This window comes from Trachurus trachurus (assembly GCF_905171665.1).
Source record: "Trachurus trachurus genome assembly, chromosome: 19".
NCBI lineage: Eukaryota > Metazoa > Chordata > Actinopteri > Carangiformes > Carangidae > Trachurus > Trachurus trachurus.
Genome location: NC_139913.1, coordinates 20,360,291 through 20,383,450, shown reverse-complemented (window position 1 = coordinate 20,383,450; position 23,160 = coordinate 20,360,291). Strand labels below are relative to the sequence as shown.

General features: G+C 43.7%; 2 protein-coding genes across 4 annotated transcripts; one reads left to right on the top strand and one right to left on the bottom strand.

Annotated features, from left to right (window-relative positions):
- The first annotated feature begins 100 nt into the window (after nt 1–100).
- ndufaf8 (NADH:ubiquinone oxidoreductase complex assembly factor 8) lies at nt 101–1,183 on the top strand. Its single transcript, XM_083994111.1, has 3 exons — nt 101–372; nt 643–753; nt 833–1,183. The coding sequence occupies exons 1-3, from the start codon at nt 292–294 to the stop codon at nt 851–853; spliced, it is 213 nt and encodes a 70-aa protein (XP_083850237.1). The 5' UTR covers nt 101–291; the 3' UTR covers nt 854–1,183.
- Nucleotides 1,184–1,197: 14 nt separating this feature from the next.
- On the bottom strand, nt 1,198–20,442 carry slc38a10 (solute carrier family 38 member 10). 3 transcript variants are annotated; one of them, XM_083994109.1, is made up of 17 exons: nt 20,274–20,442; nt 19,787–20,153; nt 17,639–17,756; nt 17,391–17,436; nt 17,057–17,150; nt 16,746–16,889; nt 14,142–14,266; nt 10,779–10,881; nt 9,598–9,780; nt 8,795–8,906; nt 7,613–7,719; nt 7,362–7,512; nt 5,689–5,844; nt 5,175–5,603; nt 4,993–5,079; nt 3,522–3,659; nt 1,198–3,444 (listed from the first exon to the last, which is right to left on the bottom strand). In XM_083994109.1, the coding sequence occupies exons 2-17, from the start codon at nt 19,874–19,876 to the stop codon at nt 2,228–2,230; spliced, it is 3,300 nt and encodes a 1,099-aa protein (XP_083850235.1). In that variant the 5' UTR covers nt 19,877–20,153; nt 20,274–20,442; the 3' UTR covers nt 1,198–2,227. The 3 variants fall into 3 exon arrangements, with proteins under 3 accessions (XP_083850235.1, XP_083850236.1, XP_083850234.1); XM_083994110.1 differs by lacking the exon at nt 14,142–14,266 and adding an exon at nt 15,054–15,178 and having other exon boundaries at nt 19,787–20,078; XM_083994108.1 differs by having other exon boundaries at nt 19,787–20,078.
- Between the last annotated feature and the right edge of the window lie 2,718 nt (nt 20,443–23,160).

Here is a 23,160-nt window from a genome sequence, read left to right as displayed (position 1 = left end):
ATCAAGCTTCAGGAGGGGGAGCGCTGACACTTTGATTGACAGAGAGATGAGCGAATCAGATTACTGAACATTCTACCGGACGTTCCCTTGATGACAGGGTCAACAATATGGCGCTGCCCATAGATTACAAGAATGCCTCATCTGCTCAGTGTTATGTATATTTCAGGTTAGCCATGAAATTTGATAAACTGTGAAGCAGCAGCGACGGTTTCGGGATTCACGGCTGCTACGTGTCGTCCTGTTAGTCGACTTTTAGAGCTAAAGGACGTCAGTGAACGCCTCTTGAGCATCATGTCTGGGTCCAACGTATGGAGTCGCAGCCGAGAGAAATTGCGACTCTTCCCCGAACTATTTGCACAGTGTGCGGGAGAGGTGAGCAGCCACACGGGAGGAGGAGGGACGTCTCAGCATTTTTGCACGTTGTCTCATGAATGCTCACTTCATGCTCAAATTCAATCCAGCTATGGCCCAGAATATCAGTATTAAGTTACCCTTTATGGTGGTTCCAGTTTTCGTAACGTTAATTTATCCAACATTTATCAATGTGTTTTGATACACCTTATAATACACAAACCAATTATACATGATACATATTTTGTCATCTACGTATTTTTGTGTTGTGTCAATTCTTGTGTGACCCAGGCATCAGCGTATGGGAAGTGTGTGGCAGCCACTACAACAGGCTCACAGGAGCTGAGGAAGGATCTGTGTGCCAAGGAGTTTGAAGCACTCAAGACTTGCTTTACAAACGCAGTAAGGGGCAAATACAGTATTCCTCCTACTGGTTTAATATAGAAATTATTAAAAACTCATAATTTTTTTTAAATTACAGGCCAAGAAAAGACCTAAATGAATGGAAAACCGTCCTGGTTGTGTTATAAGATAAGAACACAATGGAGCGACCTCAGTATCATCCTGTGGACTGTTCAGTGCTGTGAGAAAAGAAGTTGGGAGAGGCTTGCATTGCTGGCAGTAACATGAGAAAGTTGAACTGTATACATCACAGGCTGAAGAAGTCAGTCAAAATTTTTTTTTAAATAATAATCACGTATTGTTGAAATGGAAAATATACACAAAGCGATGTATTTTTCAGCACTGCCGGTTCCTATAATGAGCTTTATTTAACTCTGTAATATAGAAATGTGAATATAACTTGTTGATATTATGCATATACTGTTTGAATAAAAGAGCAATGGCCATGGTTGTACTTTATTTATTTTTATCCCCAAAAATGTACAGAAATACAATGCACATAGAAAAATAGTCAGAAAAATAGCCTCTTGTACAAAGCTAAGGTCCAACGTGTTGAAGTGCTAACAGATGGAGGAATTTTCAGAAACAGATTACTACAAACATAATCCAGATTTTCTTAATGCAATGTAAATATATTAAAATTACTGTAGTGATTACAGCAATGTGTTGTGCAAGAAAAACAACGTAAATTGAGATAAGCGGACACATTTTGTTTTGATAAACCATCACTACTGCAGCTTATGAATTAGAAGGCACTAATAACTCAACAAGAAATAGATGTTGAAGAAGGAATGATCATTAACTACAGTCGTGGATCCAGGTGGTATTCATGACAGTTTGAATGGTCCACAGTTTATCAGAATAAGGCTATGCTGTACAGCTCCAGCATGAGGTTGAATTCAGTAACTTTCATTTGAAAGCATAATGTAACCATTTATGAAAGGGCTTGAATCCAAATCACATCCAATATCGTGTAATTAGGCTTAACTAGACCCTCTGCATTGATCACAATCAACATAACAGATTTACAATATTTACATCTCAGAGAAGACAATACACGCAAACTGAACACAACTTTTTTGTACAGAAAGGCATAGTCCACAAACAAGTAAAAAAAAAAAAGTTGTCACTCACATATAAACATTATTTTTTTGCCCTGTCAAAACACAATATAATGATATTTGCATAGATTTATATACATTTCAACAATAAATTCCTCAATTTCCACCACAACACAAAAATAAGTTAATATTTACATACACTTCCTCTTTAATAAAGACTTTGGGTAATTTCCAGAGTACACAGTATCAAGAAAGAGAAAATGTTCCTCTTTGTCCGTGAAGGCAAGAGAGAATGTAAGGCAACGATGTCTTGGTCCACAGTATTTGGGGGTTCTGCAGGTGTACAAAGTGTGTGAACTTGCACTTTGACCATCAAATGAGACTGTGTATGTGTGCGTGTGTGATGTGTGTTATCACTCCCCCTCCCCCTCTGAGGCCTGTTTAATCTGCCGTGAGTGCACCATAGCCCCGGCCATTAGCTGTTCCTCCAGGGCCACGTGCAGGTCTGAGCCCCCCAGCTCCAGCAGGGGCTCCAGCCCATGCACTCCCCTGGATGCCCCCGTCTCCTCTGGGGCCCCTCCAGCCTCTTTAGGTCCCAATGCCCTGCGCCTCCGCCTTAGATCCGTCTCCCCCTGGTCCCTGGCCTTCTCATGGGAGCCCTGGGGGTGAGCGTCGGCTTTGACAGCCCCGTCTTCCACACCTTCTCTGGGGTCTGCCTGAGCAGCAACTTTCTCTTTGAGGTCTCGTCCTCCTTTCTTCAAAGCTTCTCCAGCTTCTCTCTCAGCCCCCTGTGCAGCTTTTTGGGCTTCTAAAGCTTGCTCCATTTGGGCCAGCCTCTCCCGAGCCTCCTCTGCCTCCTTCACTTTCCTTGCTCTCTCACGCACTTCATTGTCTGCTTTCTGCATCTCCTCCTTCAATTTGTCTTCAGCGGCTTTCTGTGCCAGTTTCTCTCTCTCTGCTCTTTCCCTCTCCTGTTCTCTTGCTAGCTTATCTCTTCTCTCCCTCTCCAGTCGTTCTTTTTCCACCCTTGCCTGCACTTCTTGCTCTATCCTCTCCTTCTCCAACTGCTTCTCTCTGGCCTTTTCCTTTGCCTCTCTGTCAAGTTTTTCTTTTTCTAGTATTTCCTGAGCCTCTTTCTCTAAATGTTGTTGAACATTTTCAATTCTTTCATTTTCCTTTACTAGGTTTCTTTCTTCATCTCTAAGTTGAGCTACCTGATCATTTTGAGGCACGAGCGGGAGGTCATTGGAGCTCTTCTTCCCCAGTGGCACTCCCCTCGCCCCCAGCTCATTTTGTTTATGAGACTCTCCTCCAGGTGCGGCATGGACGTCTTCCTTGTAAGCAGCAGGAACTGCTCCTTTAGGTGCTGCATCCTCAGCAACCTTATTCCCAGCCTGAGCTTGATTCTGAGGAACATCATGCGGCTCAACTGCTCCACCCTGTCCGGCTCCAGCTCCAGCTCCAGCTCCAGCTCCGACACCGGCACCGACACCAGCACCAGCACCAGCACCAGCACCGGCTCCTGCTGCCTCATTGGGGTGCTTCTGGTCTGAGGCCACACCAGAGTCATTGGGCTTTGGTGCTCCACCTTCAATTTCCTGGACGCCTTTCTCTGCCTCACCTTCAGCACCTTTAAGATATAAACACGTTGTCTACACTGTGTTCCCTGTGACAATCATGTCTTGTAAGTAAGATGTGTATACGTACCAGGCAGTTTCTGGTGGATTTCCTTGTGTTGCTCCTCTATGACTGCCAGTAGTTTCTCCTGCTGGTCTAGAAGCCTCTTCTGTTGCTCTTGTTGCTCTTTAATCACCTGCAGTAGCACTGCATGGTCCAGCTGTCCCTCTACATGGAGAAAGAAACTTTGAATTATAACAATTCCAAACTGCGCTGAGAAATAAGCATTAGTTAGGTATCTGTAAGAAGCTCAGTTAGGATGTAGGGACAAGCTCTATGTCAGGAGGGGAAATAGACAATGGCCCACTATTAATAAATCCATTCAAACACACAACTCTAGGCTGTAACCTTAAACATAAACGCAAATGGGCAGTAACGGGCAGCTGTAGACACACACAAACTATGTTAGAGGTGAGTGGGTGGATTCTAAGCTGACGCAAACTCTAGTAATAGGATAAAAACACTAATAACCATATGAACTGTATGGATAGATATCACTGACTGGATAACAGAAAATTCATACGGCAGGCCGGGGCAAACAGAGGAAAAGGCAAGAGGGAATTCATACCTGCAACCAACTTTTTTATCACTGTGATAGGAGTCCAGCAGAGAAAGAAAGAAAAAAAGGGATAAAGATGGTGAAGAAGAGAGAGAGAAGGCAAAAGTAAACAACAGAAAAAGAGTCAACAACAGTCAAACAAAGACTGGTAAAAGTCTCAAGCCAGGTCAAGAAGTAAAAGAAAGACATCTCTGTGTTTTACTCCACCTGTACCTTCAAAAATCGGCACAGTGAGCAAGAGCAGATCATGAAGATGAGATTACATAAGATAAAACAAGCAAAGTGAGATGAGAAAAAGAGTGGCAGAGGCATAAACAGCATGCAGGAGACCATAGCAAACCTCTATTATATTACCACCAGAAGGAAATCCACCAATCCAACCTTCAATGTTATTATATTTTCATAAAATGTCTTTTATGATTACATTTTTTAATTTTTGTGCACTATTACACAACCTGATTCTAATTCCTGTTTTTTCATTTCTACAATTTCAAGAGTTAATCTACAGTGAAACTCTATCAGGGCTCTCCATACACTACACACAATAGCAGAAATGCAATACTGATGCTGTCATATTTTCCTCACTCGGGGCTACACAGGAAACAGTCATGTGTTTGGCTTCACTGTCAAAGGGCCACTGTATTACATAGGCTATAAACACTGCCCCCACAAAGCTGCAACTGCAATGCATTCTGGTCCACAGAGACCACTGTTGGTGGAGAGACTGGCATCCCCACCCTCCTTTGTATGATTTGTTTTTGTTTTTGCAGTTGATGCAGCTGTGATTTAGATGACATCACATCCAATTAACACATGAATAAAAACAGCACCCCATATATCACAAAATAACCAGAGAATACGATTTTAAATTAACTTATTAGTTAGTTACTTCCTAAAAACTCATGTCTACTCCCCCCTGATTTGAAGGTTTTTTACTCTTACCGTCCATCTTCTCATCTGCTGCGTCTTTGCCGTCGCCGGCTGGAGCCTCGTCTCCAGCAGGACGATGCTCTCCTTCAGGAAGTTGAGCTGAGGAATCATCAGATATCACAGGGTCAACATTAGATTTCTCTGTCTTTACCTTCAGCTGTCTTCTTCTACCAGGACGGTGACAAAATACTCACGTTTCCCTGCAGCATCTGGAGCTTTGCCCACTTTGTCGACTTGTCCCACCGCGGCCTGATTGGGCGCCGGGACATTCTCTGCCAGTGGATGTTTCACAGGCTCGAGCTTGTCCACTTCCTTTAGCTGGGGAACGGCCTGCTGTTTGTCGGCCTCTGCCGCCTGCTTCTCCAGGACCTCGTTGGACAGAACTTCTCCTCCCCCTAGATCCACCTCCTCTTTCCCCGCAACGTCAGCAGGCTTTGGATTTTCTTCAGCCTTGATGTCTTCTACCTTCCCAGCATGCCCCAAACCATCTCCATCTCTTTTGGGCCCTTCCTCTCCTTCTACAACTTCTTCTTTATCTTCCTCTTTTCTTATGTCTACCTTGACCTCATCATGAGGGATGGGTGGTTCATGGCGATGGGCCTCTCCCTCTGGCACTGCAACCCCTGGGCAAACAGAAAGAGGTTAGCGAACGCTACACGCTTCATGGAAGATGCAGTGGAGGTCGCAGCCTCGGCTCAGTCTCCTTACCGGCATCAGGACGGTCCAACTGCACCTCTTCCTCCTTCTTCCTGTCTGGTACTTCCACGGGTCCTTTAATCTGGGGGGGCTCGGCTGGGTCCCTCTCCACGGGTTGCACCGCCGCCACAGCTGGGAGGTCAGGCTTCTCAATTTCTGCTGGCTTGTCTGCACACAAATACACAAAACCACCTTTACAACACAGACTGCTGCTGCTGATACACTGAATCACCTTTATGAAGATGAGTCTTTATTTAGCTGTAAAAAACTTTTAGAAAAATATTTTCACAGCAGGATTTTTTTTTTACCCTTGTTTAGTACCAAACCTCATAGGCTTTTTATTTGTCTTTGCTGTTTTTTCTCACACAGACTGTGCAGTCACGGAAAAATATGAGACACATTGCTGCGACTAAATAAAGAAACCATAAATGTGACAAATCATTTCCCAGCATTTTCTCTTGAATTACAGTATTATGCCGCATTATATTTATCACTAGCTGAAATGTACTCTTATTTTCTTCTACAGTAGTGTTTATCGTATACATAAACTACTGGCATTAAAATAAATTAACACCCAGGAATATCTCACGTGCACATGATAAACTGAGCTGTTTTTTTTATTGTGCTGCTGTTTTCTGATGAGAGTCCACCAGGTGGCAGCAAATACTGACAATGGCAAGATGGATAGAGTCGCTGCCATATAATAAATGAACGATAGAGATAGAAGAGAGGGGAAGAGGGAGATGAATTCAAATTGAAACTGACAGGAAGTGGGTGTGCAGGTCAGACCACGAGTTCCACAAGAAGCGAAAAATGAGAAGAGAGAATAGAAAGACTAACAAAGATGGTGGTAAACAGACAGTTGGTGGTGTAAGAGAACAGATCAGGGAAAAGATGCAATTGGAGAACCACGAGATAAAGGGAGAGGAAGTGAAACTCTGTTTTTGGAATGAAACTGAGAGTATCTCACAGATTTCCTGCACATCTCATCTCCATTTGTCTCGTCTGTTCCCCTCGACCCTCCCCAAAACCCATATCAACCCCTTTACACAGCCAGTGCTTGCAGGCATTTTATAGCTGCCACAGGAGATATGGGCGGGGGGGGGGGGCGAGGGGCTGTAGACAATGTATTTTGGGGGGAGGGGGAGGCAGGAGAAATGAACAGAGGTAGAGGAGTGGAGAGAAATTGCTGGAGTTTGAAGGGCATCACTCTTGCTCCATCAATGTCAAGCACTCAGCGTTGCTCTCAGATATTATCAAGAGGTTATCTCCTCACCCTGCCTGCCTGCCTGTCTATCAGTCACTCTGTCTGTCTCTATCTTTTCTTCTCTCAGAGATGAAAGAAACCTTTTCTTTTGCTGCGGCTTTTGGGGCTTTTGTTTTACTTTCACGCGCCTGGTGCTACTGGCTAATATTCCCTTTATGTTGCCATTTTAGGGCGCCTGCATTCCCCCTCCGCCACTTTGAAAATAAAACAAAAAATAAACATGTCTCTTGTGCCGCCGCTGCCTTTTGCATGAAATAATTACACGCAGCACCGCTGTCCAATTTCAGACGCTGCAGACAACGCTGGCTCCAGCCCGTTGAGGTAAATGTTTCCATGGCTCATTAGTAAACCACTTTCATCTACAGTCTGTCAAGTAGGTAAGTGATTGCCAGCCATTAGCGCATGTCATGATCTTTACCGAGCAGTTCATGGGGGTCTGGTACCAGTTGGTTCCTCTCAGCCACTGCGGGAGCAGGGGGATGGACTCTGGTGCCGGGACCACTCGCCGAAATTGAGAGAGTGGTAAAGGTGCTGACCAGCAGAATGCCCAGGCCGACCCAAAGGACCAGCTGCAGGGCAGACGGAAAGTGAAGAGGGACAAAATGTCAGACACAGTGAATCAATTTTATAATATCAATGAGAAAATTATTGGAAAAATGCAAATGTAACCTGAGCGATGAGGCCGTTCTTCTGGATTTTCCTGTAGATGAGAGCGGGGCAGATGAAGCAGATGAGGCTGCCCATGGTGGCTCCAGTCAGACCCAGAATGGTTTCCACTAAACAGAGAAGAAAAGTTAAAGAAAGACACAGGGATTATCCTGTGGTCCTGTGGAGCAGCGATTCCTCTCAGTTCCATCTTATCTGGAATGGAAATGGAAACCGTCCTCGGGATATGATAAATCCAAAAAGTTGGGAGCCACTGCTGAAGAGCCCACAGGGACGTCAACACTGGCATCCAAACCAGAGCCCAGAGGTTTTCCGATCCGTCTCGTTTCTGCCAAATAACTGGAAGTAGTTCCCTAATCTAGGCTCCTGATCGCTCGCTCCATTCATACCTGCCTCTGCCATTCATAACCGGCTCCCCACCCAGAACTCATGCAAGCTCCCCACCCGTGTCACCCTGCTCTTGGCAGCAGCGGGCCCTGGCCCCACCCCTGTCTCTGTGGACCAGGCCGGCTGGGCGTCGGGCCCGGAAACCCATCGTTCATCCAGAGGACGGACACCATATTGTCTCCCTCAGATTTAGTGTCCATTCTCCCCAGGGTCCTTACCTCCCTTCTCCTCAGTCTATTAGTCTGATTAGACACACAAAGAGCCATCCAATCCAGTTTGTGTGAGTGTGTGTGTGTGTGTGTCTGTATCTGCCCAAGTTTAACAAACAGCCACCATATGAAAGTATGAATAAAACATCAAGTAATGCTAACCTTTACATCGCCACCATTTTGGAGCCGTTTGTGAAAGGCATGGACAGACTCAAAGAACTCGCCGTATTGGTGTGTACACTGATTTTGTGAGTGTGTGTTTAAGTGTGTGTGTGTGAGAGAGAGGGAGTCTGGGAGAATAATAGCCCTATCTTCCCGTCTGCCCGTCTAAAAGGGGATAAAAGTTAGGGCCCTGATTTAAGGACTGTGTTAGAGTGTGACAGTCACTGACTCGTAAAGTCACATTCACACATGTCGTAAAACTCCCCAGCTACTCCGCCCACATAAAGGAACACATGCACCTTAAAGACCTCCAGCCAATAAGCTGCACACACATGAACACACATACAGTTTTAATTCATTCAATCCAAGCCCTAGTATTCACACACACACACACACACACACACACACACACACACGGAGGATGTACCGTTGGGAATGAGAATGCCTCCCAGCATGGTGCCAAACACAATGCAGAGGGTGATCATCTTGAAGCGCAGAGGAGGCATGTATCCCCCGGCAGCAAACGTCCCATCCTTCTGCTGCAAGACAGAAACAGAGGGAAAAAAGATGGTGAGAAAACTACATTTTTCCGGGGCATAAGTTGATATTTGTCTCCTGATGATAACACACCCACACCAGACAGCATGTAGCACTTCTGCTACATTCACTCATATGCCGTGGCCACAACATTACCAGTCCCATCCACACTCCCCGTCTGATTTCCCCGAAAAACAAAAACTAGATTTCCCATTTCCTGCTTCTGGCCATGAAAAAAAAAAATACTTTGAACATTGCATATGCTAGAAATTCTTCTAAATTACACAAGAAATAGTACATGTCACAGGACTTTAACAAGCCAGATGTGTTTATGTGCTTAGGCTCACATCTGGATATGATAAAAATTTAATAGACGTCACAGTTAAAAACCACAGCGAGTGTCTTCAGCGGGCTGTGTTTACATGGATCAACACATTTCAGTCTGTCTGTCAAACTTCACTACAGGGAGGAGGAATGCTACTTCCACAGCGATGAGCTCAAGTGTAAAATGAAAAGACACTTTGTATCCAAATTATTCTCTCTAAAAATTAACAACATTTACATAAAAACATGTGACATCAAGGCATTTCTAGTCAAGTATCCAAACACATGAACAGGCATGAAGGTATTTCGGGTGTCCTGCTTGTTTTCCACACTCTATGCAGGAAGTGTGTGTGGACTTTTTCAGCTCACCTGCTGCTCAAAGAGCATGGTGTTGATGGCCTGGCGGCAGGGCAAGATCATCATTGGGAACCCGACGGCCACGGACATCATAAAGCCCACACGGATCATTTCAGTCACCAGGTTGGAGGGGAAGTTCATCAGCACGTTGCCTGCAATGTTTTCTGTGAAGCTGACGTAGCCAAAGAACCCCACCTGGTTTAGGGAGAAGGGAGGGGGACAAACACAAGGTGGGGAGGAAAACAGACAATGGAGAAATGAAAGTGTCAAAGATAAGTGTTTTTTGAGGGGGACTTTTTGGATTTTTTTTTTTAAAAACTGGGGTTAAGTTCCTCATGCATTAGACACCAGCTGTACTGCCTGATGGAAATGTTGGCTTTAAAGGGATAATTCAACATTTGGGCAAATTTGGCCCTATAGTCTTAGGAGTAGGTTTGTTACCCTTAATTGTCGGTGCAAGCTATTTTTAGAATGGCGGAGCAGAGCCGCGAGCTGCTCAGAGCTACGCTACGGAGGCTGATGGGATTTCTTGGTTTCCCTCATCAAACTCATCAAATACACAATCCAACAACTCCAAAACGCTCTGGTGGACAAGTTGTGACCTGCACATTCACCACGCTATGAGATAATAACAGAATGTTACTAGACCGAAAAACTGCCCGACAGGAACCTGCATCAGCGGTTTTGCATGAATTTGCCTCGAAAACAACTCTGTCTCATAACGTTCCGTTATTATCTCATAGCGTGGTGAATGTGCAGGTCACAACTTGTCAACGAAAGCATTTTGGAGTTGTTGGATTGTGTATTTGATGAGTTTCATGAGGAAAACCAAGAAATTTCTTTAGCCTAGGCTCCGTAGCGTAGCTCTGAGCAGCTCGCAGCTCTGCTCCGCCGTTCTAAAAATAGCTTGCGCCAACAATTAAAGGTAACAAACCTACTCCTAAGACTATAGGGCCAAATTTGCCAAAATGTTGAACTATCCCTTTAAGGACTTTAATATCAGTCTGACCAACTTTAACAAACAACAAAATTTTAAAAAGCTGAATTTTGAATTTTGAATGTATATGACTGATTTAATGATGTCTCAAAAGAAAGATCGTAACAAGCATAACACGAGATCACAAGGTTTCCATGCAACAGCACTGACAGAGACAAACGTGACTGGTGTGAATGACGGTGTCATTTCCACTCACAGTGATGTAGAAGATGGTGACTACGTTGAGGGAAGAGGTGAAGATGGTGCTCATGCGTTTGACGGACGGCTCGTCCAGGCTGTCGTAGGTCGGCAGCACCTGCCTGTGAGAGACAAGCAGCACCCCCCCCAAAAAAACAGCATTGTGTATGCCGCATTACAGATAACCACACTGGTACTGTTCTTGTTGTGCATTCATGTGCCGTATGAATTGTCAGACACACAACTCTGCCGTTCAAATGCTGGAGGAAGGGTGGGGGAAGTCGACCAATAGAAACTTCATGAACCAGTTGTGTATTTTCTGTAAAAACAGCTGCTCCGTCATAATCTACAGAGCCGCTTGCTTAAAATCTGGTTCTGCAAACTGCTCTATAGATTTTCTTTAATGAGCAGCCATATGGGGGCCCATTTATGCCACTCAGTAATCAAATGATGCATCACTGTCCTCATATCCTTGTCAGTATCCAACTCAGACAACAGTAAAATTACACTCAAATCTCTATTTTCTACTAAGGTGGAGTCAGATTTCCTGTTTGAATGATTCACACTTAATGACATGTGGATAGCTGCAGTGTTTCTTCATAAGTTGAAGCATTCACTTCACCAACTTATGTTATTGTGTAATTGGCACTTACACAATGGTTTTTTTAAAAAAAAAAAGCAAATAAAAGGAAACTAAGCAAAACTAAAAACAAGGTGTAGCTTCATAGATTATTACTTTGATTTGTCAAAATCAATCAATCGGTTGTGATCAATTACAAAAAATCAAAAATCTTGAGAAATTGGCTATGCTCGACATAAAGCACGTCAACATACTAGTTGTGTGTCTGTAGGTTCATCTGACACACACATGAATGCAACAAGTTTTTCACATTATGAATACAATTCACTAAAAAATTATGTTTCCATTTTTTTTTATTGCAGTCGTTTTTCAAAAGGGCAGTGGATGGAAGTAATGACATGGCAGTGTGAAGTGAAGCATGTTAGGAAGTGTACCTGCATGTGTGTGTGTGTATCTGTGTGTGACACAGAATGGGTGACAGTAGTCAAGGTGGGCTGAGGTTTGAACCTGAGTCTGTCCGTCTGTCTGTTAACCCAGGTGTCTCTCTGTCACTTTCTGCTTTGTGCTATAAAAGAGTGCAGCAGTGTGGATGGAACCATTGGCACATTAACCGGTGAATTTACAGGCTTTATATATAACAGTGAGTGGCTGGCAGGTTTTAGAGCATTATAAACTTTCCTGGCTCTCCTCCTCTCTCTTACATTCAAGTGAAAGAAAGACAGAGAAGAGCTGGGAAAAAGAGGGAGCAGAGAAAACCATAACTTTCTCTGCCTCTTTCTCTCTTTGCCCATCCCTCTTTCACACACTCTGGTTTTATGAGCAAAGCACTGTCCCGTGGTGCTATTCCTTGATGCTTGTTTAATCCGCAAACCAGTAAATCTCAGAGCCAAGGTTAAATAAAACGGCATATTGTAAGTGGGGAGCTAAAGCATCTAATGGTCACCCAATAGTCCTGACTCAGAGGCTAATGTGTTTTTATTTGCTTTAGCGCTGCCCTTTAAAGAGGAGGAAATATGATGGAGAAGCTCTTTAAAGTAGAGTGTGTGGAAATGTGTGTGTGCGTTGGGGGGACTGGAGTGTGTGCTGAAGATAATATCATTAACTGGGAGTTAAAAGCGTGCTGACAGTAGCATCACAGAGGGACATTTTTCGGCGCACATGTTTTTCTTATGTCCCTCTATTATGAGCTAACTGCTCCTCGCGATTCAAACGCGCGGCCAAAAAACAACGGGGCCAGCTCCCATCCCGTCATAATGGTGATGTTAAGTAATGTTTTAACTGAAAGTAAACACATTTCATGAATGTAATAAAAATCCAATGTGCTGAGAGCTGTTTAATCAGCCTGTGAATACATCAGTGTGTGTCTGTAAGATGGCGGCGGTCCAATGTGTTGATTAGTGGTTTGGCTTAAGCTGCCTGCCGCCTGACGGAGCGCTTGCCTCGCTCGGCCTGACCACAGGCCAAGAAATCACCCTGCCAAATATCACTCAGCACCACTAGTGGGAACCAACACACAAAACACACATGCATAAACACACACACACACACACACACAAGCGCACACTTTCTTCTTCTCCTAACACGCGCACACCTCACTGATGCTAATGAACGCGCCTGTTATGCCATAATGTTGTGTTGGCTTTTTGTGATTACATTGATTAAAGTCTCGATCCAGTCTTGAGCCTGCAGTCACCCACTCCTGCCACTTACCTCACTCACTCACACACAAACAAACCCATACACCACCACCACCACCACCCGCCCCCCCACATCTGGCCTCTAGTGACCTCACCGTAACACTCCCTGCATCCTTTCCCCGTTCAAATCTGAGATGCAGACTTCGAACACCCAGATCACCCATTAGATCCTCATGTGTTTTTTACCCGCCACCTGCTCAACGCAGCGCCATCCCAAAGCAAGCGCTTAAGCGTAGAGGACAGGACAAAAAAGAGACGCAGTGACAGAGCATGCAGACGGGTGAAAATGGAGAAATAAATGGGTATGGTGACTGAGAGAAGCGGTGAGAAGTGAGATGCAGCAGTGTGATCCCTACCGTCACTGTGGGGGAAAGTTAATGGAATGGGAAGATTGGCGTGAAAACCCTCTTACTATCTGGGAAAATTAAATAAAAAAGAAATCTTACTGCATCTATAAGTATTTGTCACGCTAGCTAAGTCTCCATCCTTCTTTAAGCTTCAAATTTGAATGTTTCAAATCAGAAAAAAACATCTTCAAAAACAAACAGAAAGTTTTTCTTTGTTAAAACTTCAGATCTTGTCTGTTTGTTATCAATTTATGAATTTTTAGATTACTATCACCTCTATGCTAACTTGAGTTTTATCCTCATCACGTCAGACAAATACAAAAAAAAGCAGCAGCATGGACAAAAAGCTGTTTAAATCCTGGGTTAATTGTAGAGAGGTGGAGCAGAAACAGATGAGCTGACTGTCAAAAGCACATTAGCAAAATAAGCAGCCTCCCTTTGGAACTAAACACCCCATAATAACCACAAATCTGTGAGTCTCTTTACATGACAAACTCACCCCAAACCCTCCACTGTGGCTTAAAGCAACAATATAAATACACATGCACTAATTGTGACGTTTGTTCAATTTGTACATGCGGATTGAAAGATTCAATTTATTATAGTTGCCGAGCGGAAAAAAAGGCCACATTTACAGGATTTACAGAATTTTAGGACGAGTCAATGGGCTTTCAACTTAAGGTCTCTTTGTAGTCTTATTTGCCATTAGTTGGATTACATGGTCCTGTGCAGGTGGAGGGGGCGGGAGGAGTACTTACGACTGACAGGCGAAGGCCATCCCACAGATGGGGAGACAGCGAAACACGCCCTCCCAGCGCACCAAATAGACCTGCCCTAGCCACCCGCCGCTGAGCAGCCCGTGTTTGAACGAGGACAGCACCATCTGAGGGGGAAGGAGGGGGGGAGGGGGGGAGTTACGGCCCGAACCAAATGAAGACAAGAGGAGGGAGGGTGGGGGAAGAGCACGAGGTAGAAGGAAGGGGAAGGGGGGCTGCACCCATGCTGACGGCTCACAGACAGATAATGAAAGTAATGAATGAAGAGAGAAAACCAGGAGAAAATGAAGAGAAAAAAAAAGGGAAAGAGACATGACAGGAAACCTCATACTGGACAAAAAACCTTAAATGTCATCGCTGAAAAGTTCGAGCAATGAATGTGATGAGTTGTAAATTTGATACAGTAATCATTCATGTGAAAGTGTAATCTACGCCGCAGGTTTTGGGTCAGCATGTGTTTCCTTCGTCTTGCTCCTTCAGTTACCTGGTAAAGTCCCACAGGACAGTCCAACATCCATAAACCTCCAGCCCTCCACCCCCAGACCCAGACCCGGGCTGCTCAACCCGGGTCTGGGGCGGTGGTGTGAACACAGCAACACGTTTTTACCTTGACCTCTCTGCCTTATTACTACTGCCACCAAAAACACACACACACACGCACAAACACACACTCACAGAGCTGAAATGGCTCAGACCAAAACCAGAATTGAAGGTGAAAAATTGGGACGGCTGAGAAGAGTGGGTGGAAGGTTCAGGTGGGAGGGGGGAGGAGGGGTTTAAGGAGCGAAAAGTTGCGAGGAACACATCGGGCTTCCTTAACTCTCCACCCCCCTCCACTGCCCTTACGGTGGTGTTATTTCGGGGGTGGTTTTTCCTGTGTTTTTTTTTACTTACGGGTGACAGCAGAAGGTTGTGGCGATTATGGGCAGGCACTGAATGACGCCCTTGAAGCGCCACAGGTGAACCCGCTCCAACCAGGAGCCCGAGATAATGCCGTAGCGGAGAGACGACAACACTATCTATAGCACCAGCAGCAGAAACAGCAGCAGGACAGAGGAGGAGGGGAGGGGGGAGCAAACAAAGGGTGTAGAAGAGGAGAGGAGGTAGTAAAGGGGAGTGAGGAGGAGGAACAGGACAGGAGGGAAACAGAGGAAGAGAGAGAAGTACAGGAGTGCAGAAGGGAAAGGGAGAGAGACGAAGGGTAGGATGAAAGGAGGGAGGGAAGGAGATACGTCACTGTTAGAGGGTTAGGGGTCTGGAGTGGGCCGGGCCAAGCCGGGCCGGGCCGGACCGGACCGGGCGTGGATCTAAAGCCAGACACACACCACACCACTGCTCCATGTTATCGCCATGCTGAATCAGAACTAAAAGTCACATGACACAGAGATACTGTGAACAACAGGTTGGCGTCTGTGGAAGCAGCACGACAGGCCGGTGAAACAGAGACACACACACTTACAGTATAGTGTGTGTGTAAAAACTTAAGAGAGTCTGAGCTGAATCACATGGGGCAGAAAAGCGATGCTGGACATTAGCTCTTTAGTGTGACGCACCTCTGACCACACTTTAACCTAAATCTGTTAACCTCAGTTATATTTCAGTGGCCAGCTGACATACTGGTGCTAATGGTGAATCCTGATCAGGGGGGGCAGAAAATATGTGCCAAAATATAATAAGAGAATAAAGTTGATTGTTCTATGTCAAAAGGAATTATTAGATATGATGGTAAAAGAAAAAATAAGTAATAAGATTTCTAAAATGCATTTGATGTAGAACAAGTTTTTATAATAATAAATGAGCAATGAAATACAATTCCCTGAAGTTGCAAAGATTTGTGATTTAGTGGAACTGACCATCTGATCCCCATTTACTTTGCGCTTACAGTGTTTAAAATGTCCCTAGGGGAACATTTCCAAGTGGTGTCTCCTTCCCAGGGGAAAGTCTTTGTTTCAGCCAATAAAGAGCTGTGCAGCAATTGTTTTCTGCCTGGTGTGATTTAGTGTGGATCAGCTCTTAAAAAAAACAAGAGGAGCAAGAATATTGTGTGTAAGGAAGACACACAATACAATGGAGCAATTAAGAAGAAATTAACACATAATACAATAAAATGGCATTCATCCAAACAATATTCACAAAATACAACTGGTTTCAGTTTAAAGCAGAGGGTAATGACAGATCTGTAATAGCCATATGTAACATTTTACATATGACTAATACCAGCTTTAGAATATTAATACACAAATATACAGACTGTGTAGTAATACTGCAAGCAGAGGAAACAATATCAGTTCCTGTAGTTGAAGAAAATGTAAGAAAATACATATAAGCAATTTATATTATAAAGGAAGTTAATACAAAAAAAAACCTCTCCTCTGTGGCTGTGGGGTCTGGAGTTTTTAGTTGTAGCCTGGTTAATTTAATTTAATGTCATCTGTCAGGATAATCAATATCGGGCTAACACTGTTATTCATAATACTGTGATGTACTGTATATCTTATTTGATAAACAAAGCTAAAATGTGTTTCCACAGCAGTCTCTTCTGAAGCATTGTGTAGAGTGTGGCTGTCTGTGTGACGGTGCGCTCACCGTAAACATGAAGAGGGTGTAGAACATGAGTGCCATGGCGGAGAAGGACTGGATGGAGGACATCATGTTCCTCTGCAGACTCAGCGGCAGCACGATGAACAGAGACACGGCGATCAGCAGCAACCCACGAAAACTGCCGGTCACCTTTAGAAAACAGCGTGATACAACAATGATCACTTTTCAGACTTGACTCTACTGATCTTCAACTGCCAAACTTTGGTTAAAGAAGGCAGAAGAAACCAAGGATGTGAAATGTACCATTCGATAAATCAGTGTTGTGACATAAATATGGAAAAGTCATGATCTCAAACCTGTAGACCCAACAGCTGAGCGAAGAAATTTGAGCCCAAATCAGCAATGACAACATAGAAGGCAATACAGGTGCCCAACATCAATCCAATCATACTGCAGGGACAGAGGGGAGAGCAGACACACACAGGTGGAATCTCAATTATGTCAATGATTTGGGGAATAAATATTTTACTACCATTTACTACAATTGCCCTCTCTACTGTCTTTACTTTCTATTGGTATTTTAAATGTCTTGACACTCAGAGATCTATAACAATTACTTGCAGCAAATAAAATCACAATACACTTAAAATACGGCATAATGTTGTGTTGTAAATAAGTAATGAGACTTGCCTCGTCTCCACCACAGTTTTTCCCAGTTTCCCGTAAGCATGGAAGGCTGCAGAGAAGAAAGTGATGTCAGTGAGAACAACAACAGTAGTCTACTCCACAAAGAGGCTTTAGTGAAAAGTTAAGAGTTTCCTGGACACTAGACACTGGGCACAGAGAACCCTAACAGTGGTAAATACAGATGCTCATGTATAAACCACTGCACTGTCAGGAACAAAGTGACACATAAATATTGTTTATCTTAAACTCACCAAGTCCAGCGTAGGTCCTGCGTTTGGTGTTGCTGGCCGTGTGGACCAGGAACATACAGGACTTGTGGGTCATCCAGGAACAGAAGAACAACAGCATAGTTCCCAGCACGATCCCACACTGTGAGAGAAGAGAGTTTCAATACATCAGACATACTAAAATCTGGCTATCTCAGTGAAATACAAAATATGAGACAGTCTCATCTTCTTCAAGGAAGGAAAACAATTGCTAGTTTCAGTCAAATATTTCTTCTACAAGTGTTTCACATTAAAAAACTTGAAGAACTTGAAGATCAAACAAAGGAATGCAGCATAATGACCTAACTTGTGTTAACTTGCAGGAGTTAAGCAAATCAGTTTAATGTTTAACAGAAAGACAAATGTGTGAAAACACTGCAGAGGAGTTCCAAATGATAAAGGCTTTGCTACGTGGAGACAATTTGCAATTATAACACAATCCTAGTGATATTATAGTCTGTGCCAGGTGTAGTGTGAGCTTTAACACAATGGTGACTAATGATGTTGAGACTCACTGAATTAAATTCCCCAAAGAACACACAAACAAATGAAGAAAATTGTAACTGCTGTTGAAATGTAAGATTATGGACCACATCAGTTTCTCAATTATTGAAGTGAAAGGTTGCACAGGACAGAAGTCACACAGTGTGGTGGCAGAGGAGGGGGTGTTTTTTGATCCAGGTAGTATTTTTAGTTGTGCGTTGTCGTAATAATGAATTACAGTTATCATTATGGGGCTTACTATTTTTCTTAAAATCGTTGTTATGGTTAGATGGCCCAGTGAAAATGGAACCATCTCTAAATGCTGCATGAAAAGTGCTCACACAGAAACCACAGCAGGGTGGTGAAGCAGGAAGTAGGCAAAGACATCCCTCTGTGATGATGCCCAGTAATACATTACCTTTTACCAGTTCGGGGGGGGGGGGGCTCTAGCATGTGTTTGAATGCTCTAATAGGAAGTACACAGACTATGATCAACCAAGCATCCACTGACTTATGAGGAAGTTGCCAGGCTGTAAAGTAACACGATTTCTACGCAAATTTCAGCACACACACATAACATGAAACACACAGAGGACCAAACTGAAACTTGCTGCTGTGGATAAGCTGAAGTTTATGACATTCAGTTGTCTCATTTTGAGGACTGTGGTGGAGTAGTTTAACATGTTTCCCAGCACTTTTACATTACCCATAACTTGGTAAAAATATCATCTGTAAGGAATGTGACAATTTGTGTGTTTCTTCTGTATATCATATAGTGATTCAATGGGGACTAAATGATGCTCAAGTTTCCAGATCTAAAGCATGTTTGACCCTGTGTCGCTTGATGTGAGTAACATTACACTGCTGTTACTCAGGTACTGAAGTTTTAAGTACCAGTTCTTATATTTTATGCTTCTTTAGTCTACTGCACTACATAATAGACGATGCGTGGAGGAAATATAGCACTTTTTCTTATACTATTACAATTTCTTACTTTTCATATTTCTATTTAATTTCACACATAGCTACTGAATTAGCTTCCTCTTTACCAACCTCAGCATTAAAGCAGATAATGATTCTGAGTATGAAAAATATATATATACAGTACAGGCCAAAAGTTTGGACACACCTGTGTTTCCTTTATTCTCACTGAAGGCACCAAAACTATGAATGAATACATGTGGAATTAACAAAAAAGTGTGAAATAGCTGAAAACACGTCTTTTCTTCTTTGTCTTCTCTTTCTTCTTTTCTTCTTCCTCTCCTTCTTCCTCCTCCTCCTCTATCTCTGCCCCCACCAATTCTAGTTTCTTCAAAGTAGCCACCCTTTGCTCTGATTACTGCTTTGCACACTCTTGGCATTCTCTTGATGAGCTTCAAGAGGTGAACCTGACCTGAAAATGGTTTTCACTTCACAGGTGTGCCTTGTCAGGGTTCATTAGTGGAATTTCAGTGAGAATCTACAATGTAAATAGTCATGAAAATAAAGGAAATGCATTGAGTTTGTCCAAACGTTTGACCTGTACTGTATATCGAGTAGATTTTGAAGTTATGACTACTATTTAAATGCAGGACAATAACTACTGTTTCATCTGATGAAACAACCAGGTAAAAAAGAGAGATGTGAGGGTGAGGCTGTGTTGTGACCCACCTGTTTGAAGCAGAAGGGCATGGTGAGCACGCTGACCCCGACGATGCTGTTCACCACGTTCATGATGAGACCCGAGTTGGACGCCGTCATTTTTGAACCGCTTCCTGGCTGGTCCTCTCCCCCTCGGTAAGACGAAATAAACCAGAAAAGGCCAGCAAAAGGGGACAGCAGCAAACAGTGAAGGCTGACGGTGAAGCGTGACCGCCGTCTAATCTCTGGTAACAGCGGGGGCTCGGATAAACCCCGGGTTGTGTTTTTGTCTGACTCCCCTGCTTATCAGTGACGTGGCGCTCTAGGGAGGAACACAGAAACAACACAGAGCCACGTTTGGACACGTTTCACCGTCATTTGTCCCGTAAAACACCCGCTAGAAACACAAACACAGACGACGACACAAAATTACACGAACACAAATTGACCATAAAGACTGAAGCTGTCAGCTCGCAGGCTGATTTACCCGTCAATAGTTTCCTGAACTAAAACTCACCGTCGCTACGACTTCCGCGCCCTCCGCCCCTCTATGCTGTTTCACGTTATCATCGGTAATCTCGTTGATATTGAACGGTTGTTTATCACAAGGATATCTCGTCTTCAGGTGCGAAGAAGCAGCGGAAACTGGGTGTAATGTGATGATAACAAATCCAACCTGGCTGCTTTTTTTTTTCTCCGAGCGCGTATCCAGGAAGTAAAGCTGGTAGTCGAGGAGAGGGGAGAAGACGACACAGTCCGCGGCTGTAACGCTGCACAAACACTGTGGCGCCCACTAGTGGTCACATCGCTGTACTGCCGTTGAATCTGACCGGGTAAGAGCTCACTTGGAGCCCCCTCTTTATCTTCCTGTTTTTACCTTTTCCCAGCAACTTTTTGATTTTACAAAATTTCAGAAAAAATATTTTTTGTTCATCATGACACTGCTACAAAAAAAAGAATTTTAACACAAGTACTTTATAATTTTATATGTCTTTTTAATACCACTTTTACTTCTGTAACAATTAATTTCAAAAGTTGTTAAATGTAGGCCTACTTCTTTGTTGTCTACATTTAAGTTTACTCCCAGAGTTTCTTCCTTACTTTTCAAATTGTCATTTTACATTAAAAACATAAAACACAGTAGCTAATGAAATTCAATTATATTTAAAACGATTTAGACAGTGTTTCCCAAAAGTTGTGGCCTTTTTACCTCAAAGAAAAATGTATCCACTGTTTATGAACTGATAATAGTTCTAACAAATAAATGTTTTTTTTCTCCTTTTTTTCTTTTTTTATTTGTCTAAACTGTCAGATATTTTTATTTTGAAGAGAAATAGGTTGAGATATGAAGAGGCTTTTTGCTGTTTGGAGGCCAGACTGAAGTTTAAAAATTGTTCCACCTATACCAGCAAAAACAGTAACAGTTACTGCCAAAATTTGCAGTGATATGACATTTTTCCTAAGAAGGATTTTGAATCAAGCCTTTTTCTTGAAATGGAGCATTCTTTACAAAATTGTATTGTTACTTCTGCTCAAGTAGATAGCCTGTATATTTCTTTCAGCACTTGTGGTCTCTGTAATGATAACAATACCAGCAGACATGCACAAATCCTGTTTTTCCAGATGCCTCAGAGAATACCTTCCGGAAAGGGAAACAGGCAACAGAGGGATGTGAGGGCTAAAGGTGTGAGGGGAAACAAAAAAAAAAGACTAAAGCAATCGTGGCTGACGTCAGAGAAGCCAGTCAGTCAGCCTGAGCACCTGAAATGCTGCTGGCAGTGGCCCGGTTTATTTCCATCAGTCAAAGCGCCTGCCTGCCTGCCCAGTGCCCTCTCTGACTATTGTGTTGTTGGACCAGGAAAGAGAAGACGGAGTGAGGGGTTGGAAGTGGGGGGTTGACCTGGGAGCTTTCCCCCAGCCGGGTGTGCTCTCCCCCAGGGACAGAGGATTTGCAGAAGCGGGGATGTGATGAAGCTTTGAGAGGCAGACGGGGGGAATTTTTTGAATTGTAATAATGTGCGTGTTTGTGCGCACACATGTGTGGAAAGTCCCGTCTGAGGAGTTTGTACGTCCTGCATTATCTTTAGCTCTCTCTTCTGAAAACTAACTTTGTCAGACTTGAATATTTAACTATTTTAATCATGTGTATTTATAACGATTCCTTTTTTTAACGCACTTATTCACTCTTTTTTTTTTTTTTTTACTGCTTTCTATTTTGACCTTTCATTGTTTGCTATTCCTGCTCTTCACCCACCCATACGGCACCTTGCCAGCTCTGCCTTCTATGTATGTGATATAAATAAAGTTTTTGTCATTATGTGTGCATGTGTATGAGTGTGTGTGTGCATATGTGTGTGATCAGAGAGGTTAAGACAGGAAAACCCTGGCCATTGTGCACTAGTGACCCCTCAAAATCAATGTGACAGACCGGCTGATTGGCTGGAGGGTCCTGTCTCTCTGCACCTAATCCCTCAAGGTAGACCCTCAGCCAGGCCTGCTGCGCTCCTAAGTGTGTGTGTGTGCGCATGTGTGTGCGTGCGTGGATGTATCTGTGCTTGTATGTGTGTCTTTCTGCACCTAATCCCTCAAGATAGACCAAAGGCCATGGGATGGGGTATTAGTGCAGTTACAGGGGGTCAGGCCGGTGTGTGTATGTGTGTGTATGTGCGTGTGTGAGACAGAGAGTAAAAGAGAGCTTGAGTGTGAGCACTACTCCACAGTAGTCCAATTAGACTGTAGAGTACCTATGCACTTCTATGGGACTCAGTCATGTGTGGAGGTAGCGGTGGGTTCGGGGAGGGTGGGGCGGGCTGAGGAGGCCAAATTTTAGGGCAGATTTGGACGGATAACCCAGTTGGGGTGAAATTAGACGCAGGCATCTGGATTTGACCTCGGGCCCTCGCCGTGACCCCTGGGTCACTCAGGGGTCACGGGGCACAAAGCAGAGCGCTGACCCTGCACAGGTCAAGCATGCGGGCGACTGAAAGGACGCCTTTGTGGGGCCTGGCATGCTCACTATTTCCCATGAGCACCAGGGGACTGTGTCTGCCCAGGAAACTGGACCGGAGAGCAGGCCAGACAAGGTGTGTGTGTGTGTGTGTGTGTAAATGTGTGCGTGCGTGTGTGGATGGAAACCATAATTGATTTTTGTTTATATTTCTGCTTGTTTGCCTTATGATTATCACTGACTGAAGGTCATAGTTTACCCTGATTTTTATTTACTGCTGCATTAGCCGTGTGTTTGTTGATTTTTGTGCATTTTGGAGAGACTTTGCAAAGCTACAAACTGTCAGGGAAAAACAGAAGAAAAAAACTCACAACTCCAATTCATGTTTAATCTCCAGTTGAAGGAGTAAAAAAATAAATTCTACCACCCTTGGGCTTATTCCCTTTCAAATCTAATC